Here is a 26,293-nt window from a genome sequence, read left to right on the forward strand (position 1 = left end):
AAAAGGCATAAAATCTTTTTGTTTTTTTAAATTTTATATCAACCTGAAGTTGATATACTCTAGAGATCTACTGTAAGCGTTAAATAAAAAAAATAATTTGACTTGTTTTTAACATTTTAATGACTTAGACCCTTTATGGTCCCCGGGAGCCCTAAAGGTAAAAAACAAAAACAAAATCCATATATTTTGTTATGATTTGAAAATGAAAACTATCAAAATGGCTTTAATTTTTCCATGTGCGGCCCTCAGTGGAAAAAGTTTGGGCACCCCTGCTTTAGGCAATATAGTGTACATCGCGATATAAATGATTGCAATCAAAGAAAGAAGAAAAAAGCGCCCTCTAGTGGGGATTTGACCCCATAATTCGGAGTGATTGTTGTTCGTCTGGATGTGTTGGACGTGTCCGACATTCCAGTGGGCCATAAACGTCACACGGGGCGGCGTTGCGTTCAAGGCCCCTCCCCCACTTCCACACCATGAGGCTCCAGTGTTGACAGGCCGCCTCCAGGCAGGCAGGCAGGCAGGCAGCAGGCAGCGAGGCCCGGCCTTGGCGAGCGAGCGCACCGCGGAGACAAAAGCGTCTCTCCTCGCCCCTCCTCGTCATTTTCAGTCGACGCCCACCGGGGGAGAAGCGGCAATTATAACCCCCTCCCGTTCCAAAGCGTTTTAATTCGGCGGCCGTGCGGGAATTCCGCCTGTGGTCCGCATTTAGCACGGAGCTAACCGGAGCGACCCGCCTCCTCTTCATTTGTCAACAAAGGGGTTTGACAAGCCCGCGGAGGCCCTTCCCCCACGCCGCCATATAAGGATGATTTGCCGCGGCTAGCGACGTTCTCGCTTCCCCGTCCTGCGTCGACTTCGTCCGGAGCGAAACATGGCGGAGCGCGGGGCACAGCAGCCCCCTGCCAAGCGTCTCTGCTGCCGGCCGGGCTACGGCTCGACGTGTCGGCAAGGCCAGCGCGCCGGAGCTCCGGCGGGCGGCCACGGCGAGTCGTCGCCGGGCAAAACCCACAACCCCGAGTCGCTGCTGGACATCGCGGCGAGGCGAGTGGCGGAAAAGTGGCCCTTCCAGCGGGTGGAGGAGCGCTTCGAGCGGATCCCGGAGCCCGTCCAGAGGCGGATCGTGTACTGGTCCTTCCCGAGGAGCGAGCGGGAGATCTGCATGTACTCGTCGTTCGGCAGCGGCGGGGCGGAGGAGCTCGCCGGCGGCCCGGAGAGCGGCGACGAGACGCGGCTGCCCTTCCGCCGCGGCGTCGCTCTGCTGGAGGGCGGCTGCGTGGACAACGTCCTGCAAGTGGGTGAGTTCAACATTTTTGCCTTTTTTACGCCTAAAAAAAAAAAAAGAGAGAAAAACCAAGCAGGAGTTTGGCGATGGAGGTGGAATTCCAGACAAAGTGACACAAAAGATGAGCCGCGCTGAGGCGACAATGGGGCTTTAAATCCGCTCAATGGGATTTTGCTTTTTAATAAAAACCCTCTGCTTGCGGCACTTTGCATTCTCAATGTCGCATTAAAGGCCTGAAAGAGAATTTAACATGCAACACAAAGAAGCTTTTCAGGCTCTTTTACAAACTGGAAAGAGAATGCGTCTGCTTTCTTTAAGTCTCCTCTAAAGAGGAACTGCACTTTTTCTCTTTTTATGCCTTCTACCTCGCAAATAAACATTAGCAAGAGTCAGCTAACAACGAAGGCTATTGAAGTAGCTCTATTTCGCTTATAAAGCGCTCTATAAAAACAGCGTTTTTTTTATACGTATAAACCTGGGGTGTCAAACTCATTTTACATCGGGGGCCACATGGAGAAAAATCTACTCCCAACTGGTAAAATCACGGCACGATAACTTCAAAATAAAGACAACTTCAGATTGTTTTATTTGTTTAAAAATAGAACAAGCAGTGTTTCCCACACATTCATTTATTTGTGGCGGCCCGCCACGAAAGAATTACGTCCGCCACAAATAGATTATTATAATTTTTTTTTTGTTTTTTTTTTTTGTCCTGTCCAGCTTCTCAGGCAAATCATGTAGTTGATGTAGATGCCCATATAGGCTGTTCAGATTTACTTTACAAAAGAGAAGTGTAGGATACTTCTCTTGTTGCCTTATTTGTATTTGACCACTACTGTTTTCTGTTTATTTGTTACTGACTGTGGCAGGACACCTCTGCCTCTGTTTCACTTTATGTTGCTGGTAAATAATATGGTTGTAGTAGTAGGCTAAAGTTCAATTATTTAGTATGCACTAATTAAAGGGGCAGAGCTTTAAGAGACATTTTAGCTTTTATATTTTATAAGATATATTTTTTGTAAGAACCACAATTAATAAATATATTTCAGTGAATAACTTATTGTTCAAATCTGTATATAAATATGTACATAAAGTGTTGTAATTATATTGTAAAATGGATGGATGGATGGGTGGACGGACGTTTAAAACAAAACTGTTATTATTAATTAGTAAGTATACATTTTTTGAGCCTTTTTAGAGAAAATTATATTGTAGTAAATTATGCAAATTACTCGATGATGTCATGGTGACCACGCCCATAGCCACGCCCCCACCGCCACAGGTATCTTGGCAGTTTATGGGAAACACTGACAAGCACATTCTGAAATTGTACAAATCATAATGTTGTTGTTTTTTTTACACGTACATGTTGCGGTTATAATGATAAATGATAAATGGGTTATACTTGTATAGCGCTTTTCTACCTTCAAGGTACTCAAAGCGCTTTGACAGTATTTCCACATTCACCCATTCACACACACATTCACACACTGATGGAGGGAGGTGCCATGCAAGGCGCTACAAGCACCCATCAGGAGCAAGGGTGAACTTGCCCAAGGACACAACGGACGTGACTAGGATGGTAGAAGGTGGGGATTGAACTCCAGTAACCAGCAACACTCCGATTGCTGTCACGGCCACTCTACCAACTTCGCCACGCCGTCCCCGGTTAATAGTATTCTATCTTTATTTGTTGTTTTTGATGTTTTCTGAATAAATTATGTAATAATGTTCATCAGTCAACTCATTGGTGTTCATTATCAAGATAAAAAAATTATATCAAAATCAAATTACAGGATGTTATTTATTAGAGATGTTTTTTTGTTGTTGTTTTTTGTATTAAATCAACATAAAAAACACAAGATACACTTACAATTAGTGCACCAACCCAAAAAACCTCCCTCCCCCATTTACACTCATTCACACAAAAGGGTTGTTTCTTTCTGTGATTAATATTCTGCTTCCTACATTATATATCAATATATATCAATACAGTCTGCAAGGGATACAGTCCGTAAGCACACATGATTGTGCGTGCTGCTGGTCCACTAATAGTACTAACCTTTAACAGTTAATTTTAAAGGCCTGAAAGAGAATTTAACATGCAACACAAAGAAGCTTTTCAGGCTCTTTTACAAACTGGGAAGAGAATGCGTCTGCTTTCTTTAAGTCTCCTCTAAAGAGGAACTGCACTTTTTCTCTTTTTATGCCTTCTACCTCGCAAATAAACATTAGCAAGAGTCAGCTAACAACGAAGGCTATTGAAGTAGCTCTATTTCGCTTATAAAGCGCTCTATAAAAACAGCGTTTTTTTATACGTATAAACCTGGGGTGTCAAACTCATTTTACATCGGGGGCCACATGGAGAAAAATCTACTCCCAACTGGTAAAATCACGGCACGATAACTTCAAAATAAAGACAACTTCAGATTGTTTTATTTGTTTAAAAATAGAACAAGCACATTCTGAAATTGTACAAATCATAATGTTGTTGTTTTTTTTACACGTACATGTTGCGGTTAATAGTGTTCTATCTTTATTTGTCGTTTTTGATATTTTCTGAATAAATTATGTGATAATGTTCATCAGTCAACTCATTGGTGTTCATTTTCAATCTATCAAGATAAAAAATTGTATCAAAATCAAATTACAGGATGTTATTTATTAGAGATGTCTGATAATATCGGCCGATAAATGCTTTAAAATGTAATATCGGAAATTATCGGTTTATTAATTATCTGCATCGTTTTTGTTTTTTTGTTTTTTGTATTAAATCAACATAAAAAACACAATATACACTTACAATTAGTGCACCAACCCAAAAAACCTCCCTCCCCCATTTACACTCATTTACACAAAAGGGTTGTTTCTTTCTGTTATTAATATTCTGGTTCCTACATTATATATCAATATATATCAATACAGTCTGCAAGGGATACAGTCCGTAAGCACACATGATTGTGCGTGCTGCTGCTCCACTAATAGTACTAACCTTTAACACTTAATTTTACTCATTTTCATTAATGACTAGTTTCTATGTAACTGTTTTATATATTGTTTTACTTTCTTTTTTATTCAAGAAAATGTTTTTAATTTATTTATCTTATTTTATTAATTTTTTTTTAAAAAGGACCTTATCTTCACCATACCTGGTTGTCCAAATTAGGCATAATAATGTGTTAATTCCACGACTGCATATATCGGTATCGGTTGATATTGGTATCGGTAATTAAGAGTTAGACAATATCGGATATCGGCAAAAAGCCCAAATTGGACATCACTAGTTGCGGTTAATTGTATTCTATCTTTATTTGTCGTTTTTTATATTTTCTGAATAAATTATGTGATAATGTTCATCATTGGTGTTCATTTTCAATCTATCACGATAAAAAAATGATATCAAAATCAAATTACAGGATGTTATTTATGTAGTTTGCTCATTTGCTCGACTGATGTACTAACATGTGGTTTATTTTGTACATATGTAGCATCATCTACAAAGATACAAAGAATTGCTATTGCGACATCTAGTGGACACATTTAAAAACAGCGGGTTCTTTCATTCAAAAATTTCAGGTAAATTTTTATACTTAACAAACTCATCCCGCGGGCCGGATAAAACCTGTTTGTGGGCCTGATCCGGCCCTCGGGTCGTACGTCTGACACCCCTGGTATAAACTGTACGTAATGTTGTAACGGGCACATTCATAGTAACATGTAATATTTCCCTTTTTTTGTTTACATTTTTTTGTATTAACTTAACAAACTCATCACCACCTTTGCTTTCTACCAATCAGACCGACTTCGTGAGAGACAACAAACGTACTAAAACAATCACTTACTGTACGGTGTCTGCTCTCACTGGGATGACGACTGATTGGATGTTTGTCTTCCTGTTTACATGAAAAGTTAATCATAATCCTCGCAAAGGGTCAAAAAAGTGTATTTATTCAATGTCAAAGTTGACGGACTTCTCGGTTTATGGCCACAACCTTCTACTGTACAGGTGAGAGGCATGGTTTAATATCTGGATTGAACTTTCACTTTCTCACAGGCAATGCAGCAGCTGATGGTGTTAATATAGCAGCATAAGCTAGCGATCAATGCGCCACTAATAGTAGGTCTTTGACGCTAGCGCTTATAATAGCAATATTGCTAATACTTTGTTAGTATTTTCAGGTTAGGAATGGAAATGTAGTTTTCTGGATGTTTTAGTGGGTTTTGTGGCTCCTATTGGCTCCATTGTTAGCTGACTTTTATTTATGTTTAAAAAAAATTATCATTTAATTACATTTCTTTAAAAATTGGTGTTCTCGTCTTACCGCTTTTATTAATGTTTGTTTTATGCACTTTTGGTCCAAGAAAACTTTAGCATGATGGCATAGAAAAAGTCAACATACTTCCAAGTCGGCTAGCGCTTATAATTGCAGTATTGCTAATACTTTGTTGATATTCAGGTCAGGAATGGAAATTGAGTTTTCTGGATGTATTTAGTGGGTTTTGTGGCTCCTATTAGCTGACTTTTATTTATGTTTACTTACAAAAAAATGTACAAAATTGTGTTCTCGTCTTACATAAAGATTGTTAATGATAGACAAAATTCCAAAGAAGACAGTTTAGGCTTTTTTGGCCATTTTGATGCTTGACATGTCAGTCAGACCAGTTACAAGTAGACCAGACCAGTTACAAGTAGACCAGATCAGTTACAAGTAGACCATAGCAGATACAAGTAGACCAGAGCAGATACAAGTAGACCAGACCAGTTACAAGTAGACCAGACCAGTTACAAGTAGACCAGTTACAAGTACACCATAGCAGATACAAGTACACCATAGCAGGTACAAGTAGACCAGAGCAGATACAAGTAGACCAGAGCAGATACAAGTAGACCAGAGCAGATAGAAGTAGACCAGAGCAGATAGAAGTAGACCAGAGCAGTTACAAGTAGACCAGAGCAGTTACAAGTAGACCAGACCAGTTACAAGTAGACCAGACCAGTTACAAGTAGACCAGACCAGAATACAAGTAGACCAGAGCAGATACAAGTAGACCAGACCAGAATACAAGTAGACCAGACCAGAATACAAGTAGACCAGACCAGAATATAAGTAGACCAGAGCAGATACAAGTAGACCAGAGCAGATACAAGTAGACCAGAGCAGATACAAGTAGACCAGACCAGTTACAAGTAGACCAGACCAGTTACAAGTAGACCAGACCAGTTACAAGTAGACCAGACCAGATACAAGTAGACCATAGCAGATACAAGTAGACCAGAGCAGATACAAGTAGACCAGAGCAGATACAAGTAGACCAGAGCAGATACAAGTAGACCAGAGCAGATAGAAGTAGACCAGAGCAGTTACAAGTACACCAGAGCAGATACAAGTAGACCAGACCAGTTACAAGTAGACCAGACCAGTTACAAGTAGACCAGTTACAAGTACACCATAACAGATACAAGTACACCATAGCAGGTACAAGTAGACCAGAGCAGATACAAGTAGACCAGAGCAGATAGAAGTAGACCAGAGCAGATAGAAGTAGACCAGAGCAGTTACAAGTAGACCAGACCAGTTACAAGTAGACCAGACCAGTTACAAGTAGACCAGACCAGAATACAAGTAGACCAGACCAGAATACAAGTAGACCAGACCAGAATACAAGTAGACCAGACCAGAATACAAGTAGACCAGACCAGAATACAAGTAGACCAGACCAGAATACAAGTAGACCAGACCAGAATATAAGTAGACCAGAGCAGATACAAGTAGACCAGAGCAGATACAAGTAGACCAGAGCAGATACAAGTAGACCAGACCAGTTACAAGTAGACCATAGCAGATACAAGTAGACCATAGCAGATACAAGTAGACCAGAGCAGATACAAGTAGACCAGAGCAGATAGAAGTAGACCTGAGCAGTTACAAGTAGACCAGAGCAGTTACAAGTAGACCAGAGCAGTTACAAGTAGACCAGAGCAGTTACAAGTACACCAGAGCAGTTACAAGTAGACCAGAGCAGTTACAAGTAGACCAGTTACAAGTAGACCAGTTACAAGTAGACCAGACCAGAATACAAGTAGACCAGAGCAGAATACAAGTAGACCAGAGCAGATACAAGTAGACCAGAGCAGATACAAGTAGACCAGAGCAGATACAAGTAGACCAGAGCAGAATACAAGTAGACCAGAGCAGACACAAGTAGACCAGAGCAGATACAAGTAGACCAGAGCAGATACAAGTAGACCAGGATCTTGTACACGCTGCATGTTGTTCCTTTAAGGCTGGACTTGTTGTTCCTATGAGATAAGTTTTCTTTGCGACACTGGAGCAGATGGGATTAGACTCTTCTGCAGCAACAACTTGATATTTCAGTGTCCTTCCTTCGTTCCTACTTCCACCTCCGTTGTTGTTTTTGCCACTTCCTGTCGCCGGTTGTGAAAGCAGAAGACATTTTTTTTAAGTAGAGGAAGAAGCTACTCCTTTTTTTCCCAAACAGGACATGAATCACACCAGGCTGACCTTTTCTGCAAAAGCAACTTTTCTATACTGGTAACTCTTTTTGTGTATTTGAGATCTGCATAAGTCAAACCATAACATTTATAAAACAATCTTGCCTTCCTTCATACTTTCTCCAAACAAACCGTTTGGAATTTACCAAATTTTCGACGTTTTCCCCCCGTTTCCTTGCATCTCCATATATGGTATAAGGTTACCCAAAGTGCTTTGCGCGAGTCCGCCATCGTAGTCCATAAGCTCCTCCTTATTCACTATCCTCTTGTTGTGGCTCGTACATACTTCCAATTAAAAAGTAGCGTACAGCTTGAACTTAAAGGCCTACTGAAAGCCACTACTACCGACCATGCAGTCTGATAGTTTATATATCAATGATGAAATCTTAACATTGCAACACATGCCAATACGGCCGGGTTAACTTATAAAGTGACATTTTAAATTTCCCGCCACACTTCCTGTATGTTTTTGGACATCGCAACTTGCCGTAGTTGTAAGCAATGCATGATGGGAACCCGAATGTTGTGTCGTTGTATTGAAGTGCCGGCTAAAAATAAAGACACGCTAAGAAATAGCTCCGTGCCCGTCTACTTATTGGTACGTAGACAAACCTACAAATAATGGGGACATATATAACACTTCCGGTTCAAAACGCCTTTGGAGGATGACGTATGCGCGTGACGTAGCCAGTTTAACAGAGGTATGGCTTCCCCATTGAAGCCAATACAAAAAGCTCTGTTTTCATCTCATAATTCCACAGTATTCTGGACATCTGTGTTGGTGAATCTCTTGCAATTTGTTCATTGCATTATGGAGAAAGAAGCTGAGCAAGCAAAGAAGAAAGTCGGTGCGAAGCGGAGTATTTTGCGAGGGAAGTCAGCAACACAACACAGTCGGTGTTTCATTGTTTACATTCCCGAAAGATGCAGTCAAGATCAAAGAACTCGGACAACAGAGACTCTTACCAGGAGGACTTTGACTTCGTTAACAGACGCAGACGCGATACCGTGAGTACGCTTCCAAACATTTGATCGCTTGCTATAACTAGCTCGAGCTAGGAGCTAGGAGCTAGCATAACAAACATCTAGGTGTTTGTTATGCGGGATTAATTTGTGGCATATTAAATATAAGCCTGGTTGTGTTGTGGCTAATAGAGTATATATATGTCTTGTGTTTATTTACTGTTGTAGTCATTCCCAGCTGAATATCAGGTCCCACCCGCGCGCTTCCAAACATTTGATCGCTTGCCCGTACGTGCGTGTCACGTACGTAACTTTGGTTAAATATATAGGCTTTATGAACCTTGGGTTAGGTGAACGGTTCTTTGGGCTGAGTGAGTGTGTGTGTTGTGCAGGTGTTTGAATTGTATTGGCGGGTTTTATGGACGGGATCCCGTCCATATACCGCTCAAGCTAGTTATAGCTCGAGCTAGTAGCTAGTAGCTAGGAGCTAGCATAACAAACACCTAGGTGTTTTTATGTGGGATTAATTTGTGGCATATTAAATATAAGCCTGGTTGTGTTGTGGCTAATAGAGTATATATATGTCTTGTGTTTATTTACTGTTGTAGTCATTCCCAGCTGAATATCAGGTCACCCCCGGCTCTCACAGCATCTTCCCTATCTGAATAGCTTCCACTCCCCACTAGTCCTTCACTTGCACTTTCCTCATCCACAAATCTTTCATCCTCGCTCAAATTAATGGGGAAATCTTCGCTTTCTCGGTCCGAATCTCTCTCACTTCTGGCGGCCATCATTGTAAACAATAGGGAACTTTGCGTATATGTTCAATTGACTACGTCACGCTACTTCCAGTAGGGGCAAGCCTTTTTTTTATCAGATACCAAAAGTTGCGATCTTTATCGTCGTTGTTCTATACTAAATCCTTTCAGCAAAAATATGGCAATATCGCGAAATGATCAAGTATGACACATAGAATAGATCTGGTATCCCCGTTTAAATAAAAAAAAAATCATTTCAGTAGGCCTTTAATCTGTCGGTAGATCAAGTTCAACCGATTCAAACTATTCCACCTTCAACATATTCAATTCATCCTGGAAATTCTAACTTTCAAATTTTCTGAATAGTCCTTATTTCCAACCTTTTTTAGTGCGATGACTCCTTTCACATTTTTCAACCCACTTCAACCGTTCCACTGTCAAAACATTCCTCTGAATCAGGACAAAAAAATCAAATTGGTTTGCGCCGGCGGACGGAGGGGGTCTTAAACGGTGGCATTGTTGTGTGTGGACACGGATAAAGTTAGGTGTGAATTACCCTGGATAACCTTATCCTTAACCTTATCTGTAAACGGGGCCTAAGTCTTGGAAGGAAGCAGCAGACATAGAGAAATGGTTGACTTTTTAAAGGGAAGGCCAATCATCATCATCATCATCATGCTCAGACGCGACTCTAAAGGTCTGTCACCTGGGACTTGAACACCTTCAGCCGGCTGTAATCTCATTACTCTCTGCATGCTCCATTTAAATTCTAATGCAGTCTGAACAACCGGGCCCCCGCCCCCCACTCAATACACTTTTAAATGTGGGCTTTGTGCGCCGCCACTCTGGAATTCCCAGATATTGTCATCAAGGCCGATCTTCTAGTTTTGTAGCAAACGGCGCTCGCGTCCGTACTTGTTCAAAAATGCCGTTGTCAAGGACAAGAAAGTCGAAAACACGGCGAGGACGACAAAGGAGCCGAGAGGTGATAAAGAAAAGATGTCATTTCCAACAAGTGGAGTAGGGGCGGGGGTCACCAGTGAGACCAGGGAAGGAAATGAGTTGGCACCACATTTTTCCTAGATCCGTTTCTTCTTTATTGGGAAGTTTCAGTCCTCCGCTGGGTTCCTCCTTCCGACGTACCAAAAGCTGTTGAATTTTGACACCGGCTTCTAGATTTGATTGAGCTGTGTCAGCCTCTGTGTGTGGGCGGGTCTTCTGCTTCTAGAGCAGCCCCCAGGGGTTCCTCAGCAGCCTCCGTAGTTCAATCAACCGCAACTTGTCTAGCGCTAGCTGGTGGCTTTTGTACCGCAGTCAAGAGTGCTCGCAGGGGCTTCAATAAGCTCATGGATTTCCACAACAGCTTGTGGTGCTCCTCCAACAGCTTCTAGAACTTGTCTAGCAGTTTCTAGAGTGTGGGCAGTCACTTAGTTGTATCAAGCTGCTAATGGGGCCAGCAGTGGCTCGGAGAACCCCCCTGGAGTTTGGACTGTAGCTTCATGAGCTCCATGCAGATTTGCTAGGGTTTGAAACGCTTCAGACTGTCCTCACCAGCTCCTAGAACTTGTGTACCAGAGTCTGGAATACGCATGATAGCTTCTAGATTTTGTACAGCTTTTAGCGTCTGGAGATTTCAGAGTTTCTACAGTCAGTTCTTGAGCGTTCAACAGCTTTTTAAACACGTTTAGGAAGGTTCTAGCACTTATTAGGACCAGTGACTTCTTGTTTGTCATCAGCTTCCAGAGTGTAAACAGTTCTTAGAGTTTGTACTTTAGCATTTAGAGCAACATGCAGATTTGCTAGGGTTCAAAAAGCTCCCGACTGTCCTCACCAGCTTCTAGAACTTGTTTAGTAGTATCTGGAATACGCATGATTGCTTGTAGATTTTGTACATCTTTTAGCGTTTAGAGATTTCAGAGTTTCCACGTCACTTCGTGAGCATCTAACAGCTGTTTAAACACGTTTAGGAAGATTTTAGCACTTATTAGGACCAGTGGCTTCTTGGTTTTTGTTTAATCAGCTTCTAGAGTGTAAACAACAGTTCCTAGAGTTTGTACTGTAGCTTCTAGAGCAACATCCACATTTGATAAGTTCTAAAATCTCCTGACTGTCCTCACCAGCTTCTGGAACTTTTCTAGCAGTTTCTGGAATATGCACGATAGCTTGTAGAGTTTGCACAGCAGTTTCTAGAGTTTGTACAACTTTTAGAGTCCGGAGATTTCAGAGTTTCTACAGTCACTTCTTGAGCGTCTAATAGCTTTTTAAACATGTTTATGAATATTCTAGCACTTATTAGGACCAGTGGCTTCTTGGTTTTTGTTTGTAATCAGCCTCCAGAGTTTAAAGGACAGTTCCTAGAGTTTGTACAGTAGCTTGTAGAGCAACATCCAAATTTGCTAGGGTTCTAAAAGCTCCTGACTGTCCTCACCAGCTTCTAGAGCTTCTTTATCGGCATCTACAACTTGTCTAGCAGATTCTGGAGTATGACTAGTGTCTTTGTACAGCAACCACTTAAGTTTCTAGTGCAGCTACTGGGGCCAAAACTTTCTGAAGCTTCCAGAACAGCTTGGAGAAGTCTCTGCAGCAGCCCCTGGAGTTTGTACTGTAGCTTTTAGCACCATCCAGATTCGGTCGGGTTCCAAAACCTCCTCATTGTATCCACCAGCTTCTAGGACTTGTCTAACAGTTTCTGTAATATACATGATAGCTTCTCGAGTTTGCACAGCAGTTTCTAGAGTTTGTACAGCTTTTAGCGTCTGGAGATTTCAGAGATTCCACAGTCACTTCTTGAGCATCTATCACTTATTACACTTCTAGAGCTTTGTTTGTAATCAGCTTACAGCATTTATATGACAGTTCCTAGAGTTTGTACAGTAGCTGGTAGAGCACCATTCAGATTTGCCAGGGTTCCAAAAGCTCTTGACTTTCCTCAGCAGCTTTAAGAGCTTTCTTGTCAGCATCTAGAACGTGTTTAGCAGATTCTGGAGTATGACTATTATCTTTGTACAGCAGCCACTTAAGTTTCTGGAGCAGCTATTGGGGCCAACACTTTCTGGAGCTTCCAGGGCGGTTTGGAGAGGTCCCTGGAGTGTGAACTGTAGCTTTTAGCACCATCCAGATTTGTCAGGGTTCAAAAACTTGACTCTCCTCACCAGCTTTTAGAACTTGTCTAGTAGTTTCGGGAGTACGCATGGCAGCTTCTAGAGTTTGTACAGCGGTTTCTATAGTTTGTACAGCAGCCCTTTAAGCTTCCAGAGCACCTTTTAGCGTCTGGAGATTTGCATTTAGGAAGACTTTGGCACTTATTAGGACCAGTGGCCTCTAGATATTTGTTTGTAATCAGCTTCCAGAGTTTAAACGATAGTTCCTGGAGTTCGGTACAATAGCTTCTAGAGTAGCCTTCAGAGTTCCAGTAAATGTCAAAAGGTTCCTCAGTAGCTTTTAAGTGAAAATCACTTTTTGGAGTATGGTTCTACATCCTCAACATCTATTAGAACTTGTTCAGTTTTTGAAGGATGCATATTATTGCCTCGAGATTGATACTAGAGTGTACACAGCAACCCAGTGTAGCTTTTCAAGCTATTTTTAGTGTTTCTAGAGTGGCTCCCAGAGTTTCAAAGGCCAGTAGCTTTTGGATAAAATTCCTGAGTCTAGAGCCAAAAACTTCCTGCTCCTCAAGTTTCTAGAGGTCATGTCTCAGTTTCTGGACTTTGTAGCAGCTCCCAAGGGTCCTACAGAAAGCTCAAAGGTCTGCAACATACATTGTGGACTTCTGAAGCTCCTATAAAAGCTTCCAAAATCTCCACGACAGCTTTTAGGGCAGCGTCCGACATCTAAGAGACTGTGCGAGACACTACTCTACATTGCCCTCATTTTGTGCACCAAGGTGCAGAATTTAGGCCCCGGCCCTCAAGTCTACCACAGACATGTTTGGTCTTGACGCACCTCAGAGGTTCTTCTTCACGGAGATGAGAGGACAGAGCCTGGCGTTGATTAGCATTAGCGCTCCCACGCTGTGAGGCCTCAGGACTTAAGTGGACGCTGCTCGCAGCCAGGTTGCTTTCCTCTTCCACGACTTTAAGAGGATTCGCTCGCGAGTCGTCCATCCTTTTGTCCCGGCAGGTCACAGCCTGTCTGACGGGCAGTTCTCCGGGGGCACGGACCCTAAATAGCTCGTCTTTTGTCACCCTGGACGACCGCTTAGCCAGGCTACTCAGGAGTGAACAAAAAGTTAATGTCGTCAATCACGGGCGTCGGCTGAGGTGTCGTTGACACCAACAATGGACATTTAAATCACAAACACTTTAATAATCAATCACTATATATTTAAATATATTTATTGACAGTAAACCTTTGTTTATTGCTATTGACCATGGTCAATTAATTTCTGAGAATAAATTATTATAAATAAAAAAACTGTTTAGAGTCTTCTAAATGAGGGTTTTTAACACTATTAGAACCCTCTAGACATGAACTAACACCCACATAGTCACCTTTACACTCATTTAATCCATTATAGTAATGCTGACTGAGGCTTAGCCAATCAGTGGCCACGATACTGAACAGCACACTGTGATTAGTTTGGTCCCATCTGGTGGCCAATACTGCTGAAGTATTGATATTTTTACTTGATTGAGCCGTTTTTATCATTGAATGTGATTAATTTTGGCCAATTAAAAAAAAGAAGAAAAAAAAAGATATATATATATATATATATATATATATATGTATTTTTATATATATATATATATATATATATATATATATATATATATATATATATATATATATATATATATAAAAATACATATATATATGTACATATATATATATATATATATATATATATATATATATATATATATATATATATATGTATATATATATATATATGTATATATATATATATATATGTATATATATATATGTATATATATATATGTATATATATATATATATGTGTATATATATAAATGTATATATATATATATATACATATATATATGTGTATATATATAAATGTATGTATATATATATATATATATATATATATATATATATATATATATATATATATATATATATATATATATATATATATATATATATATATATATAATAACATAAAATAAAAAAGTAGGCAAAGCTGTAAATATTGAAGTGCAATGTGGCAAGAGCTTTTTTGTTGTTGTATTCTTTTAAATATTGGCGGGCAGAAAAACAAACAATCATATTTAAGTTTTAAAAATTACTTCAAATTTTTTTCATTGCTTGCTTCTACACTCATAAATCAAAATGATTTATTTTGACTTATTTTATCATGTTATAATTGAAAGAGGAAAATAGGGTTGGGCGATAAAACTATATCAATATATATCGTGATAGACACGTTATCAATAGTAATACAATTTTTATTTAGTTGTTGGAAAATTATTGCATAAAAATCACAATTCATATTAAGTCTAGAAATAACATCACACAAATTAGTAAGATGTCATTCAAACTGCTAGTTTTGATCAAATAAAAGCAAAACTTGCTTTGAATATAGACTGCCATGTTTTATTCATTGGGTTCTTTAAAAAGTAGGGGAAAACATCGTAAGAAATCGTGAATCGAATTTTTTGTGATGAAATTGGAGATTTTATTTTCAGGCCATATCGCCTGGCCTACAGACAGACCGTAGTCAGACCAATGTGGTCTGTAAAAGATGCAAGGCGCCCTCACCCTTTAGAGCAGTGGTTCTCAACCTTTTTTCAGTGATGTACCCCCTGTGAACATTTTTTTTGATTCAAGTACCCCCTAATCAGAGCAAAGCATTTTTGGTTGAAAAAAAGAGATAGTAAAATACAGCACTATGTCATCAGTTTCTGATTTATTAAATTGTATAACAGTGCAAAATATTGCTCATTTGTTGTGGTCTTTCTTGAACTATTTGGAAAAAAAGATATAAAAATAACTCAAAAATTTTTGAAAAATAAACAAGTGATTCAATTATAAATAAAGATTTCTACACATAGAAGTAATCATCAACTTAAAGTGCCCTCTTTGGGGATTGTAATAGAGATCCATCTGGATTCATGAACTTAATTCTAAACATTTCTTCACAAAAAAAGAAATCTTAAACATAAATATTTATGGAACATGTCCACAAAAAATCTAGCTGTCAACACTGAATATTGCATTGTTGCATTTCTTTTCACAGTTCTTTTTGACAGACCTTTTAAAAAAATCTGACGTACCCCTTGGCATACATTCAAGTACCCCCAGGGGTACGCGTATCCCCATTTGAGAACCGCTGCTTTAAAGCACCGCTGTAACTTCCTGGCACTAAACCTGCAGAAAATAGTTCTTCTCAGGTTTCTCTGCGTTTACATTTTCACATTTTACATTTTTTTTGTTACACTTTATGAAACATTTCTTACATATTCCTTATTTTTGCACCTTCTTTTTAAGATTTTATTGTTCAGTGTTCAATGTAATTTTACAATTTTGATTATTTTTATTTAATTTTTAATATAATATTAAGAGCATTATTATTAATTAAGCCCATATTATTTTTATATATTGTGTATTATTATTATACTGTATATATTATACATAATATTATATAAAATATTATACATTATATATAATATAATATTATATATATATATATATATATATATATATATATATATATATGTGTATATATATATATATATATATATATATATATATATATTGATATATATATATATATATATATATATATATATATATATATATATTGATATATTATTATCATTACATTATTTTTATTATTTTATTGTTTGTAAAAAAAATGTCATTTTATTTTTTTCATTACTTTGATTGACATTGTTTACATAGAGTGTTTTCCATGCTAGTGTTGACATTTTCTTTCTGCCTTGATAGCTGAGGGGATTATAATCCGAGGAAGGTTACATTTAAATAAAAATGTTTGTTTCTTTTTTTTCTTTTTTTACATAGGTCATTTAAAATATATCAATAATTATCGACGTCAACTGATTAGGGCTGCAACTAACGATTAATTTGATAATCGATTAATCTGTCGATTATTACTTCGATTAATCGATTAATAATCGGATAAAAGAGACAAACTACATTTCTATCCTATCCGGTATTTTATTGAAAAAAAACAAGCATGCTGGCACCATACTTATTTTGATTATTGTTTCTCAGCTGTTTGTAAATGTTGCAGTTTATAAATAAAGGTTTATTAAAAAAAAAAAAAAAAAGCCTCTGCGCATGCGCATAGCATAGATCCAACGAATCGATGACTAAATTAATCGGCAACTATTTTTATAATCGATTTTAATCGATTTAATCTATTAGTTGTTGCAGCCCTACAACTGATATAAAACACTTGTATGGTGATGCAGTTTTCAGTGATATCGCCCAGCCCGAGAAGAAAATACAGAGAAAAATGTCGCTGGAATTCTTTCCACATCAAAGGAGTAGAAACTGCCTCACCGGCGCCTCTGCTGGTTGCAGCCAAGAAGTGCAGTCCGTGCCGTGTGCTCCGAACGTACAAAGTCTGATTTTCTGTGTTTTCGAGCGACAGCTCATCGCCCAATCTGGTTTTACCTGGCGGTACGGTACACACGGGCGGCTTGTCCCGACCCGCGCCGTTGACTCATGCAAGCTCATCTGCTTTATTGCGTTGCAAGTCCAACCTGATTTAAAGCAGTTGACTTAAAGCCTTTAAGATAAGATACTTAGCCTGTTTTTACCTGTGGGGGGAGGGGGATTGTGTTATGCGTCAACAAGGAAGTAACAAAGTTAATTGCGGATAGAAGCGGTTATTGGTGTGACTAAGTGTGTGCCTGGCACGCGCCTACATCGACCTTGCCTGTTAACACGCCGTGCCAAACAGAAATTCTGTTTGGAACAGCGTAAAATCGGACGCTTGTGGCTAGTCGCTACAAAACTCGCTAATCACCAATGGTCTGTTTCGGCTTTCGAAACAATTTTTCCAATTGGAAGTAATGGGAATAGTCCGTTCCAGGGTCAAACTGTCGCCATTTAGGCAATTATTTGTTGTTGGCTAACGCAGTCTATGCTGTGTAGAGCTCGGCAGAGTAACCGTGTAATACTCTTCCATATCAGTAGGTGGCAGCCGGTAGCCAATTGCTTTGTAGATGTCGGAAACAGCGGGAGGCATCGTGCAGGTAAAAGGGTATCTAATGCTTAAACCAAAAATAAACAAAAGGTGAGTGCCCCTAAGCAAAGGCATTAAAGCTTAGGGAGGGCTATGCAGAACGAAACTAAAACTGAACTGGCTACAAAGTAAACAAAAACAGAATGCTGGAGGACAGCAAAGACTTACTGTGGAGCAAAGACGGCGTCCACAAAGTACATCCGAACATGACATGACAATCAACAAAGTCCCCACAAAGAAGGATTAAAAACAACTGAAATATTCTTGATTGCTAAAACAAAGTAGATGCGGGAAATATCGCTCAAAGGAAAACATGAAACTGCTACAGGAAAATACCAAAAAAAGAGAAAAAGCCACCAAAATAGGAGCGCAAGACAAGAAGTAAAACACTACACACACGAAAACAGCAAAAAAGTGAAAATACGTTTTTTATTGGTCGATATCGTTAATTATCGATATTTTTTCATGACCTATTGAAAATAAGGAGCAGGGGAAAAATATATTGAATGTAGACTTTTATTTAAATGTAACCTCCTCTGATTATAACCCCCTCAGCAATCAAGGAAGAAAGGAAATGTCAACACAAACATGGAACACACTCAATGTAAACAATGTCAATCAGGGGCCACGTCGCAGTTATGGCTGCCCTAAGAGGGCCACTTGTAAACCATATATAATTTATGAATATACTCAATTGCATGCAATACACGTATTTCTGTCCGTCACAATGAAAAGATTACATTTAGTAAATAATAAAATGCTTTATTGACGCATATTATTTCAGGGCTTTCGCGGGCCGCCTTAAATGACGTGGCGGGCCAAATCTGGCCCCCGGGCCTTGAGTTTGACACATGTGGCGTAAATCACTGTAAATATTTTTTAAATTTTTTTACAAATTACATTTTTTTTAAACAATATTAAAATAATACAAATGTTAAATAATATAATTATAGTAATATATTATATGTATTTATTTTAGTGTATTTATTTATGTCCTATAGTATATGTATATAATATATTAATAATTATAATATATAGAATAACATGATATCATATATATACAAAATATATTATCATATATAATAAAACATAATGAGGTATAATATAAATAATAAAAATAAAATATTGTAATAACTGTAAAGTCACATAGAACACTTAACAATAACCTTACTGAATCAAGGTGAAGGTGAAAAAACAAGGAATATGTAAGAAATGCTTCATAAAGTCTAAGAAAATAGTGCAAAGTGTGAAAATGTAAACGGGGAAGAACTATTTTCTTCATGTTTCGTGCCAGGAAGTTACAGCTGTGCTCTAAAGGGTGAGCTAAGGTGGTGTGGTATTACCATCATTTACAGACCACATTGGTCTGACTACGGTCCCTTTGGGAAAATCCCCAAAAAGTGCCATTTCCTCTTTTATCCACAATTTCTTTATTTTGACTTTCTCTTCTCACTCCATGCAGAGAATCAACCTCCAGACAACCAAACATGATAGTTGATACTGTCACCTGATTGGCTGTTAGCGTGTCGCGCCCACTGATCAGTGACCACTTCCTGCGTTGCTAGGTTACCAGACAGCGAGGGTCTTTGTTCATGCAACCAACCTTGCTTCCATACTTCCGTCCTTGTTTGCCAATCAACACAATATAAAGTCTGTGAATGTAGCATGTAGCATCTCCATACAGGAGGTAACTCATCCTTGTTTGCCAATCAACACAATATAAAGTCTGTGAATGTAGCATCTCCATACAGGAGGTAACTCATCCTTGTTTGCCAATCAACACAATATAAAGTCTGAATGTAGCATGTAGCATCTCCAAACAGGAGGTATCTCATCCTCGTTTGCCAATCAACACAATATAAAGTCTGAATGTAGCATGTAGCATCTCCAAACAGGAGGTAACTCATCCTTGTTTGCCAATCAACACAATATAAAGTCTGTGAATGTAGCATGTAGCATCTCCATACAGGAGGCATATAAAGTCTGAATGTAGCATGTAGCATCTCCATACAGGAGGTAACTCATCCTTGTTTTCCAATCAACACAATATAAAGTCTGTGAATGTAGCATCTCCATACAGGAGGTATCTCATCCTTGTTTGCCAATCAACACAATATAAAGTCTGAATGTAGCATGTAGCATCTCCAAACAGGAGGTAACTCATCCTTATTTGCCAATCAACACAATATAAAGTCTGTGAATGTAGCATGTAGCATCTCCATACAGGAGGTGACTCATCCTTGTTTGCCAATCAACACAATATAAAGTCTGTGAATGTAGCATCTCCATACAGGAGGTAACTCACCCTTGTTTGCCAATCAACACAATATAAAGTCTGTGAATGTAGCATCTCCATACAGGAGGTAACTCATCCTTGTTTGCCAATCAACACAATATAAAGTCTGAATGTAGCATGTAGCATCTCCAAACAGGAGGTATCTCATCCTCGTTTGCCAATCAACACAATATAAAGTCTGAATGTAGCATGTAGCATCTCCAAACAGGAGGTAACTCATCCTTGTTTGCCAATCAACACAATATAAAGTCTGTGAATGTAGCATGTAGCATCTCCATACAGGAGGCATATAAAGTCTGAATGTAGCATGTAGCATCTCCATACAGGAGGTAACTCATCCTTGTTTTCCAATCAACACAATATAAAGTCTGTGAATGTAGCATCTCCATACAGGAGGTATCTCATCCTTGTTTGCCAATCAACACAATATAAAGTCTGAATGTAGCATGTAGCATCTCCAAACAGGAGGTAACTCATCCTTATTTGCCAATCAACACAATATAAAGTCTGTGAATGTAGCATGTAGCATCTCCATACAGGAGGTGACTCATCCTTGTTTGCCAATCAACACAATATAAAGTCTGTGAATGTAGCATCTCCATACAGGAGGTAACTCATCCTTGTTTGCCAATCAACACAATATAAAGTCTGTGAATGTAGCATGTAACATCTCCATACAGGAGGTAACTCATCCTTGTTTGCCAATCAACACAATATAAAGTCTGAATGTAGCATGTAGCATCTCCATATTGGCGGTAACGCATCCTTGTTTGCCAATCAACACAATATAAAGTCTGAATGTAGCACGTAGCATCTCCATACAGGAGGTAACTCATCCTTGTTTGCCAATCAACACAATATAAAGTCTGTGAATGTAGCATGTAGCATCTCCATACAGGAGGTAACTCATCCTCGTTTGCCAATCAACACAATATAAAGTCTGTAAATGTAGCATGTAGCATCTCCATACAGGAGGTAACTCATCCTTGTTTGCCAATCAACACAATTCAGTATAAAGTCTGTGAATGTAGCATGTAGCATCTCCATACGCTTTCTTCCCACGATAAAGAAATACAAATGATCCAACACCTTCTCATTATTGATATCGATTATGTATGTATGGCGATATTTATTGATATCGTTTTATCGCCAAGACTACTTTTGTACCAAATGCAACTCGTTTGTGACAAAGTTACCTGGTTAGCCGTGCTAATGCTAAGCTAGCGTGAATAAACGACACCGTACTCATCAGCAGGGGCGGCCTTAAAAGGTTTTATTTGATTTTATCGACCCCCCCCTTTGTGGAATCGTGGCGCTCATTAGCCGCCGTGGGAGAAAACGACCGCCGTGGCTCTCTGGAGTGGAAAGAAATGGACGAGGATGAACAAAAAAGGAGCGACGGCGCCGCCGACTGCGTCCTCGCACGCCGGCACGACACGACACGTCTCATCTCAACAGTTGAACGGCACGTGTTGTCACATGTCCAGAACGTCCCCCTTTGTGTGCGCACACACGGCGTCACCTGACACCGGCGGCGTCCCTGAACGCAGCGCAGCGGCACAATGGCGCTGAATGAACGAATGACTGAACGATGTTCCGTTAAAGTGCAGCGGTCCATGCCATCGATTAGCACGCTAGCGCCTCAAAGAAGCCGAGCACACAGATTGACCCAGTTAACCCAAATCCTCACTGACCTCAATTTCCCAGAACCCCCCACCCCCAAGCCCCTCCCTCCCTCAACACACATTAACTAGTAGCGCCGTCGCTCACTTGACTGGTCGCCTTGTCCTGGCCCCGCCCCCCGGCCCCCCTCCATATGTTGGCCCCTGCTCTGGGGGCTAATCAGGCTGGACTGGGACAAGAGAGCACGTACATAACCACATTGTCCCTCACACAAGTCGAAAGTTTTGTTTGTTTTACCTTTTTATATCACAGGTGTCAAACTCGAGGCCCGGGGCAGGGGGGGCCAGTTCTGGCCTGCCACATCATTTTATGTGGCCCGCGAAAGCCTGGAAAAAATGGGTTTCGATAAAAAATATATATATATATTTTTTTTACCAAATTAAATTAAAGTACCAATGATTGTCACCCACACACGAAATTATTCTCTGCATTTGACCCATCACCCTTGATCACCCCCTGGGAGGTGAGGGGAGCAGTGAGCAGCAGCGGTGGCCGCGGCCGGGAATAATTTTTTGGTGATTTAACCCCCCAATTCCAACCCATGAATTGATTAACGTGGACCCCGACTTAAACAAGTTGAAAAAGTTATTGGGGTGTTACCATTTAGTGGTCAATTGTACGGAATATGTACTGTACTGTGCAATCTCAGTGTTTCCCACACATTCATTTATTTGTGGCGGCCCGCCACGAAAGAATTACATCCACCACAAATAAAATAAATAAATAATTAAAAAAATAAATAAATTATTTTTATTTATTTTTATTTTTTATTTATTTATTTTTTGTCCTCTCCAGCTTCTCAGGCAAATCATATAGTTGATATAGATGCCCATATCGGCTGTTCAGATTTACTTTACAAAAGAGAAGTGTAGGATACTTCTCTTGTTGCCTTATTTGTATTTGACTTTATTAAATGTATTTATATTAGAAACACAACATGTGTGTATAACAAAGGGTGCAAAGTCTGCAGGCAGTAGGAAACACATGGTTAAGTGTAGGGAGTAAAACTGATGGCAGTCTAAAGTTCAAGATTTTTGGAGCTCTTTGTTCAGTGGATCAGATGTTTCAGGAAGCTCTGTGTCTATCTACCACCACTACTGTTTTCTGTTTATTTGTTACTGACAGTGGCAGGACACCTCTGCCTCTGTTTCACTTTATGTTGCTGGTAAATAATATGGTTGTAGTAGTAGGCTAAAGTTAAATTATTTAGTATGCACTAATTAAAGGGGCAGAGCTTTATGAGACATTTTAGCTTTTATATTTTATAAGATATATTTTTTGTAAGAACCACAATTAATAAATATATTTCAGTGAATAACTTATTGTTCAAATCTGTATATAAATATGTACATAAAGTGTTGTAATTGTATTGTAAAATGGATGGATGGATGGACGTTTAAAACAAAACTGTTATTATTAATTAGTAAGTATACATTTTTTTAAGACTTTTTAGAGAAAATCATATCATTGTAGTAAATTATGCAAATTACTCGATGATGTCATGGTGACCACGCCCATAGCCATGCCCCCACCGCCACAGGTATCTTGGCAGTTTATGGGAAACACTGCATTATATATCAATATATATCAATACAGTCTGCAAGGGATACAGTCCGTAAGCACACATGATTGTGCGTGCTGCTGGTCCACTAATAGTACTAACCTTTAACAGTTAATTTTACTCATTTTCATTAATTACTAGTTTCTATGTTTTACTTACTTTTTTATTCAAGAAAATGTTTTTAATTTATTTATCTTATTTTATTAATTAAAAAAAAAAAGGACCTTATCGTCACCATACCTGGTTGTCCAAATTAGGCATAATAATGTGTTAATTCCACGACTGTATATATCGGTTGTAGGGCTGCAACAACTAATCGATTAAAAATCGATTATTAAAATAGTTGCCGATTAATTTAGTCATCGATTCGTTGGATCTATGCTATGCGCATGCGCAGAGTTTAAAATGTATTTTTAAAAAACTTTTTTTTTTTTTTTTTTTTTAAATAAACCTTTATTTATAAATTGCAACATTTACAAACAGCTGAAAAACAATAATCAAAATGAGTATGGTGCCAGTAAACTGTTTTTTTCCCAATAAAATACTGGATAGGATATAAATGTAGTTTGTCTCTTTTATCCGATTATTAATCGATTAATCGAAGTAATAATCGACAGATTAATCGATTATCAAATTAATCGTTAGTTTCAGCCCTAATCGGTTGATATCGGTATCGGTAATTAAGAGTTGGACAATATCGGAATATCGGATATCGGCAAAAAGCCATTATCGGACATCCCTAGTTTCAATCAATCAATCAATCAATCAACCAATCAAAAAGAGTGCCAAGCAGGGAGGTATGAATATGTTCTTTCAATTTTGACAGGAAAAAAATGCATATTTTTTTTAACTTTAATATTATCAGAACATGCCGATTATATTATTATATACTGTATTGCAAAACTATTTTTGTGAGATAAAAGCAAAGAGTTCAATATCTGCTTGTCACCTCCATTTAGGATTTTAAAGCAAGTTATACGTAAAAAAAAAATATGCATATGCATTTCGATTAATCACAGGTTATTACCCGCATGCATAATGTAAAAGCGCCCAATTGGGAGAGTGGGCGTGCCAGCAACCTGAGGGTTCCTGGTTCGATCCCCACCTTCTACCAACCGAGTCACGTCCGTTGTGTCCTTGAGCAAGACACTTCACCCTATGAACTTGAATTGGTTCTTCAACACGGTTCGCCAACCGAAAAGTTGGTACAATCGATGTAAACATGAAGAATTGGCTTATTTTCTGTTTGAACATGTTCTATCTACACTTCTGTTCAAATGTAATAATCACTTATTCTTCTCTTCTTTGATACTTTGCATTAGTTTTGGGTGATACCACACATTTAGTGAAGTGAATTATATTTATATAGCGCTTTTCTCTAGTGACTCAAAGCGCTTTTACATAGTGAAAGCCAATATCTAAGTTACATTTAAAGCAGTGTGGGTGGCACTGGGAGCAGGTGGGTAAAGTGTCTTGCCCAAGGGCACAACGGCAGTGACTAGGATGGCAGAAGTGGGGCTCGAACCCAGAACCCTCAAGTTGCTGGCACGGCCACTCTACCAACAGAGCCATACCGCACCGGTATAGCTTGGTACCGATCCGATACCAAGTAATTACAGGATCATACGTTGGTCATAATTTAAGTTCTCGTGTGTCCAGGGACATATTTACTGAGTTTATGAATATAATATGAATTTAAAAAATATATATATATAGTAGTATCGACGAGATACACTCCTGTACTTGGTATCATTACAGTGGATGTCGGGTGTAGATCCACCCGTGGCATTTGTTTACATTGTGACGCCGTTGAGCTATTGTATCCTCCTACGGTGTGTAGTGAAGCAAGTTTAGCTATTCCTCGTCCTCCAGTGACTTGTAAGAAACTTACTTTATTTGTCGCCATAGAGGCCAGGATTAGTGATTTAGAAGTAGCTAAAACACTGCGGATGGATGTTATCCGCTAGCTAGATAGCCATGTCTTAAAGCACCTCTCCCTGAGGGTGTGTCAGTGTTATAACTTCACCTTTATCTTTACTTTTTACACCAAAATGCGTCCGTTCTCCCTTTTCTGTCTACACACTGTGTCTGCTTGTAAGTACTCAGTGTGCGCGCGCTGCCGAACATGCTCCTCTGCTCGTAAAACCAGCAATGTCACGACATGACGACGATGGTTGGGCAGGGGGGGGTGGTTTCGGTACTTTTTAGAGGCGGTATAGTATTGAATATGATTAATTAGTATCGTGGTACTATACCAGTACCGGTATACCATACAACCCTACTCTAAACTAAATAAAATGCTAATCCACCCTTTTTTCTCTGTTTTTACCTCCCAAAAAGAATCGATTAGAGAACCGTTCAGCAACCGACTGGTTAAGGAGAATCTAAAGTGGAACTGGAAAAATCCTCTCAGTCCCCATCCCTAGCTAGAGGCAGCCATTATCCGCAAGTGGTATGTCGCCAGTACCCGCAGAGGACAGATGCTAATTAGCCTAGCGTGACCATTGATTGCTTGTTTACGCCTCCTTTTCTAGCTCCCCTCCCCCGGGGTGCCTCCGCATGGCCACGGGGAACAGATTAGCCTCCCCCGCAGTGTCATCACCAGAACTCGGCCCGATGCACACAAAAGCACACCTCGGCGGAGAAGCGCCCGTTCACGCCTATACGGGCAGCGGTGTGGCGAAATGATCAAGTAATGACAGCCACGTTGGGGGCAGGAGTGGAGTGGGGTTGCCACGCGGTGCGCCCGAGCCGTGTTATGCAAGAGAGGAAGTGCATGACAGAATGCTGAGCTCAGCGCTTTGGCTCGCCGCCAAGACAACCCTCCTGACGCGGCGCTCAGCTGAGAGCGTTTCCACTTTTTTTTTTTTTCTTTCCCCTTCTCTCTCTCTCTCTAGTCCCCCCTCCACCCCGGCAGCGGCCTCCCCCGCGCTCGTTACGTCGGCGGTTCAGCTGCAGGCCAGGCGCGACTGGAGGAGCGAGCGCCGCCCCGACAGTGTGAAGTGGAGTGAATTATATTTATATAGCGCTTTTCTCTCGTGACTCAAAGCGCTT

At 39.5% G+C, this 26,293-nt stretch overlaps 1 protein-coding gene across 1 annotated transcript in view; it reads left to right on the forward strand.

Moving 5' to 3' along the window:
• Positions 1–475: 475 nt before the first annotated feature.
• Positions 476–26,293, forward strand: part of zswim6 (zinc finger, SWIM-type containing 6) — a 74,870-nt gene continuing 49,052 nt past the window's right edge. Inside the window, exon 1 of the mRNA XM_062057378.1 lies at positions 476–1,298. Within this exon, the coding sequence (XP_061913362.1) occupies positions 875–1,298 (424 nt within the window). The 5' untranslated portion in view covers positions 476–874. The remainder of the gene's footprint in view (positions 1,299–26,293) is intronic.

Source organism: Entelurus aequoreus, linkage group LG08, assembly GCF_033978785.1.
Source record: "Entelurus aequoreus isolate RoL-2023_Sb linkage group LG08, RoL_Eaeq_v1.1, whole genome shotgun sequence".
In the NCBI taxonomy this organism is placed as follows: domain Eukaryota; kingdom Metazoa; phylum Chordata; class Actinopteri; order Syngnathiformes; family Syngnathidae; genus Entelurus; species Entelurus aequoreus.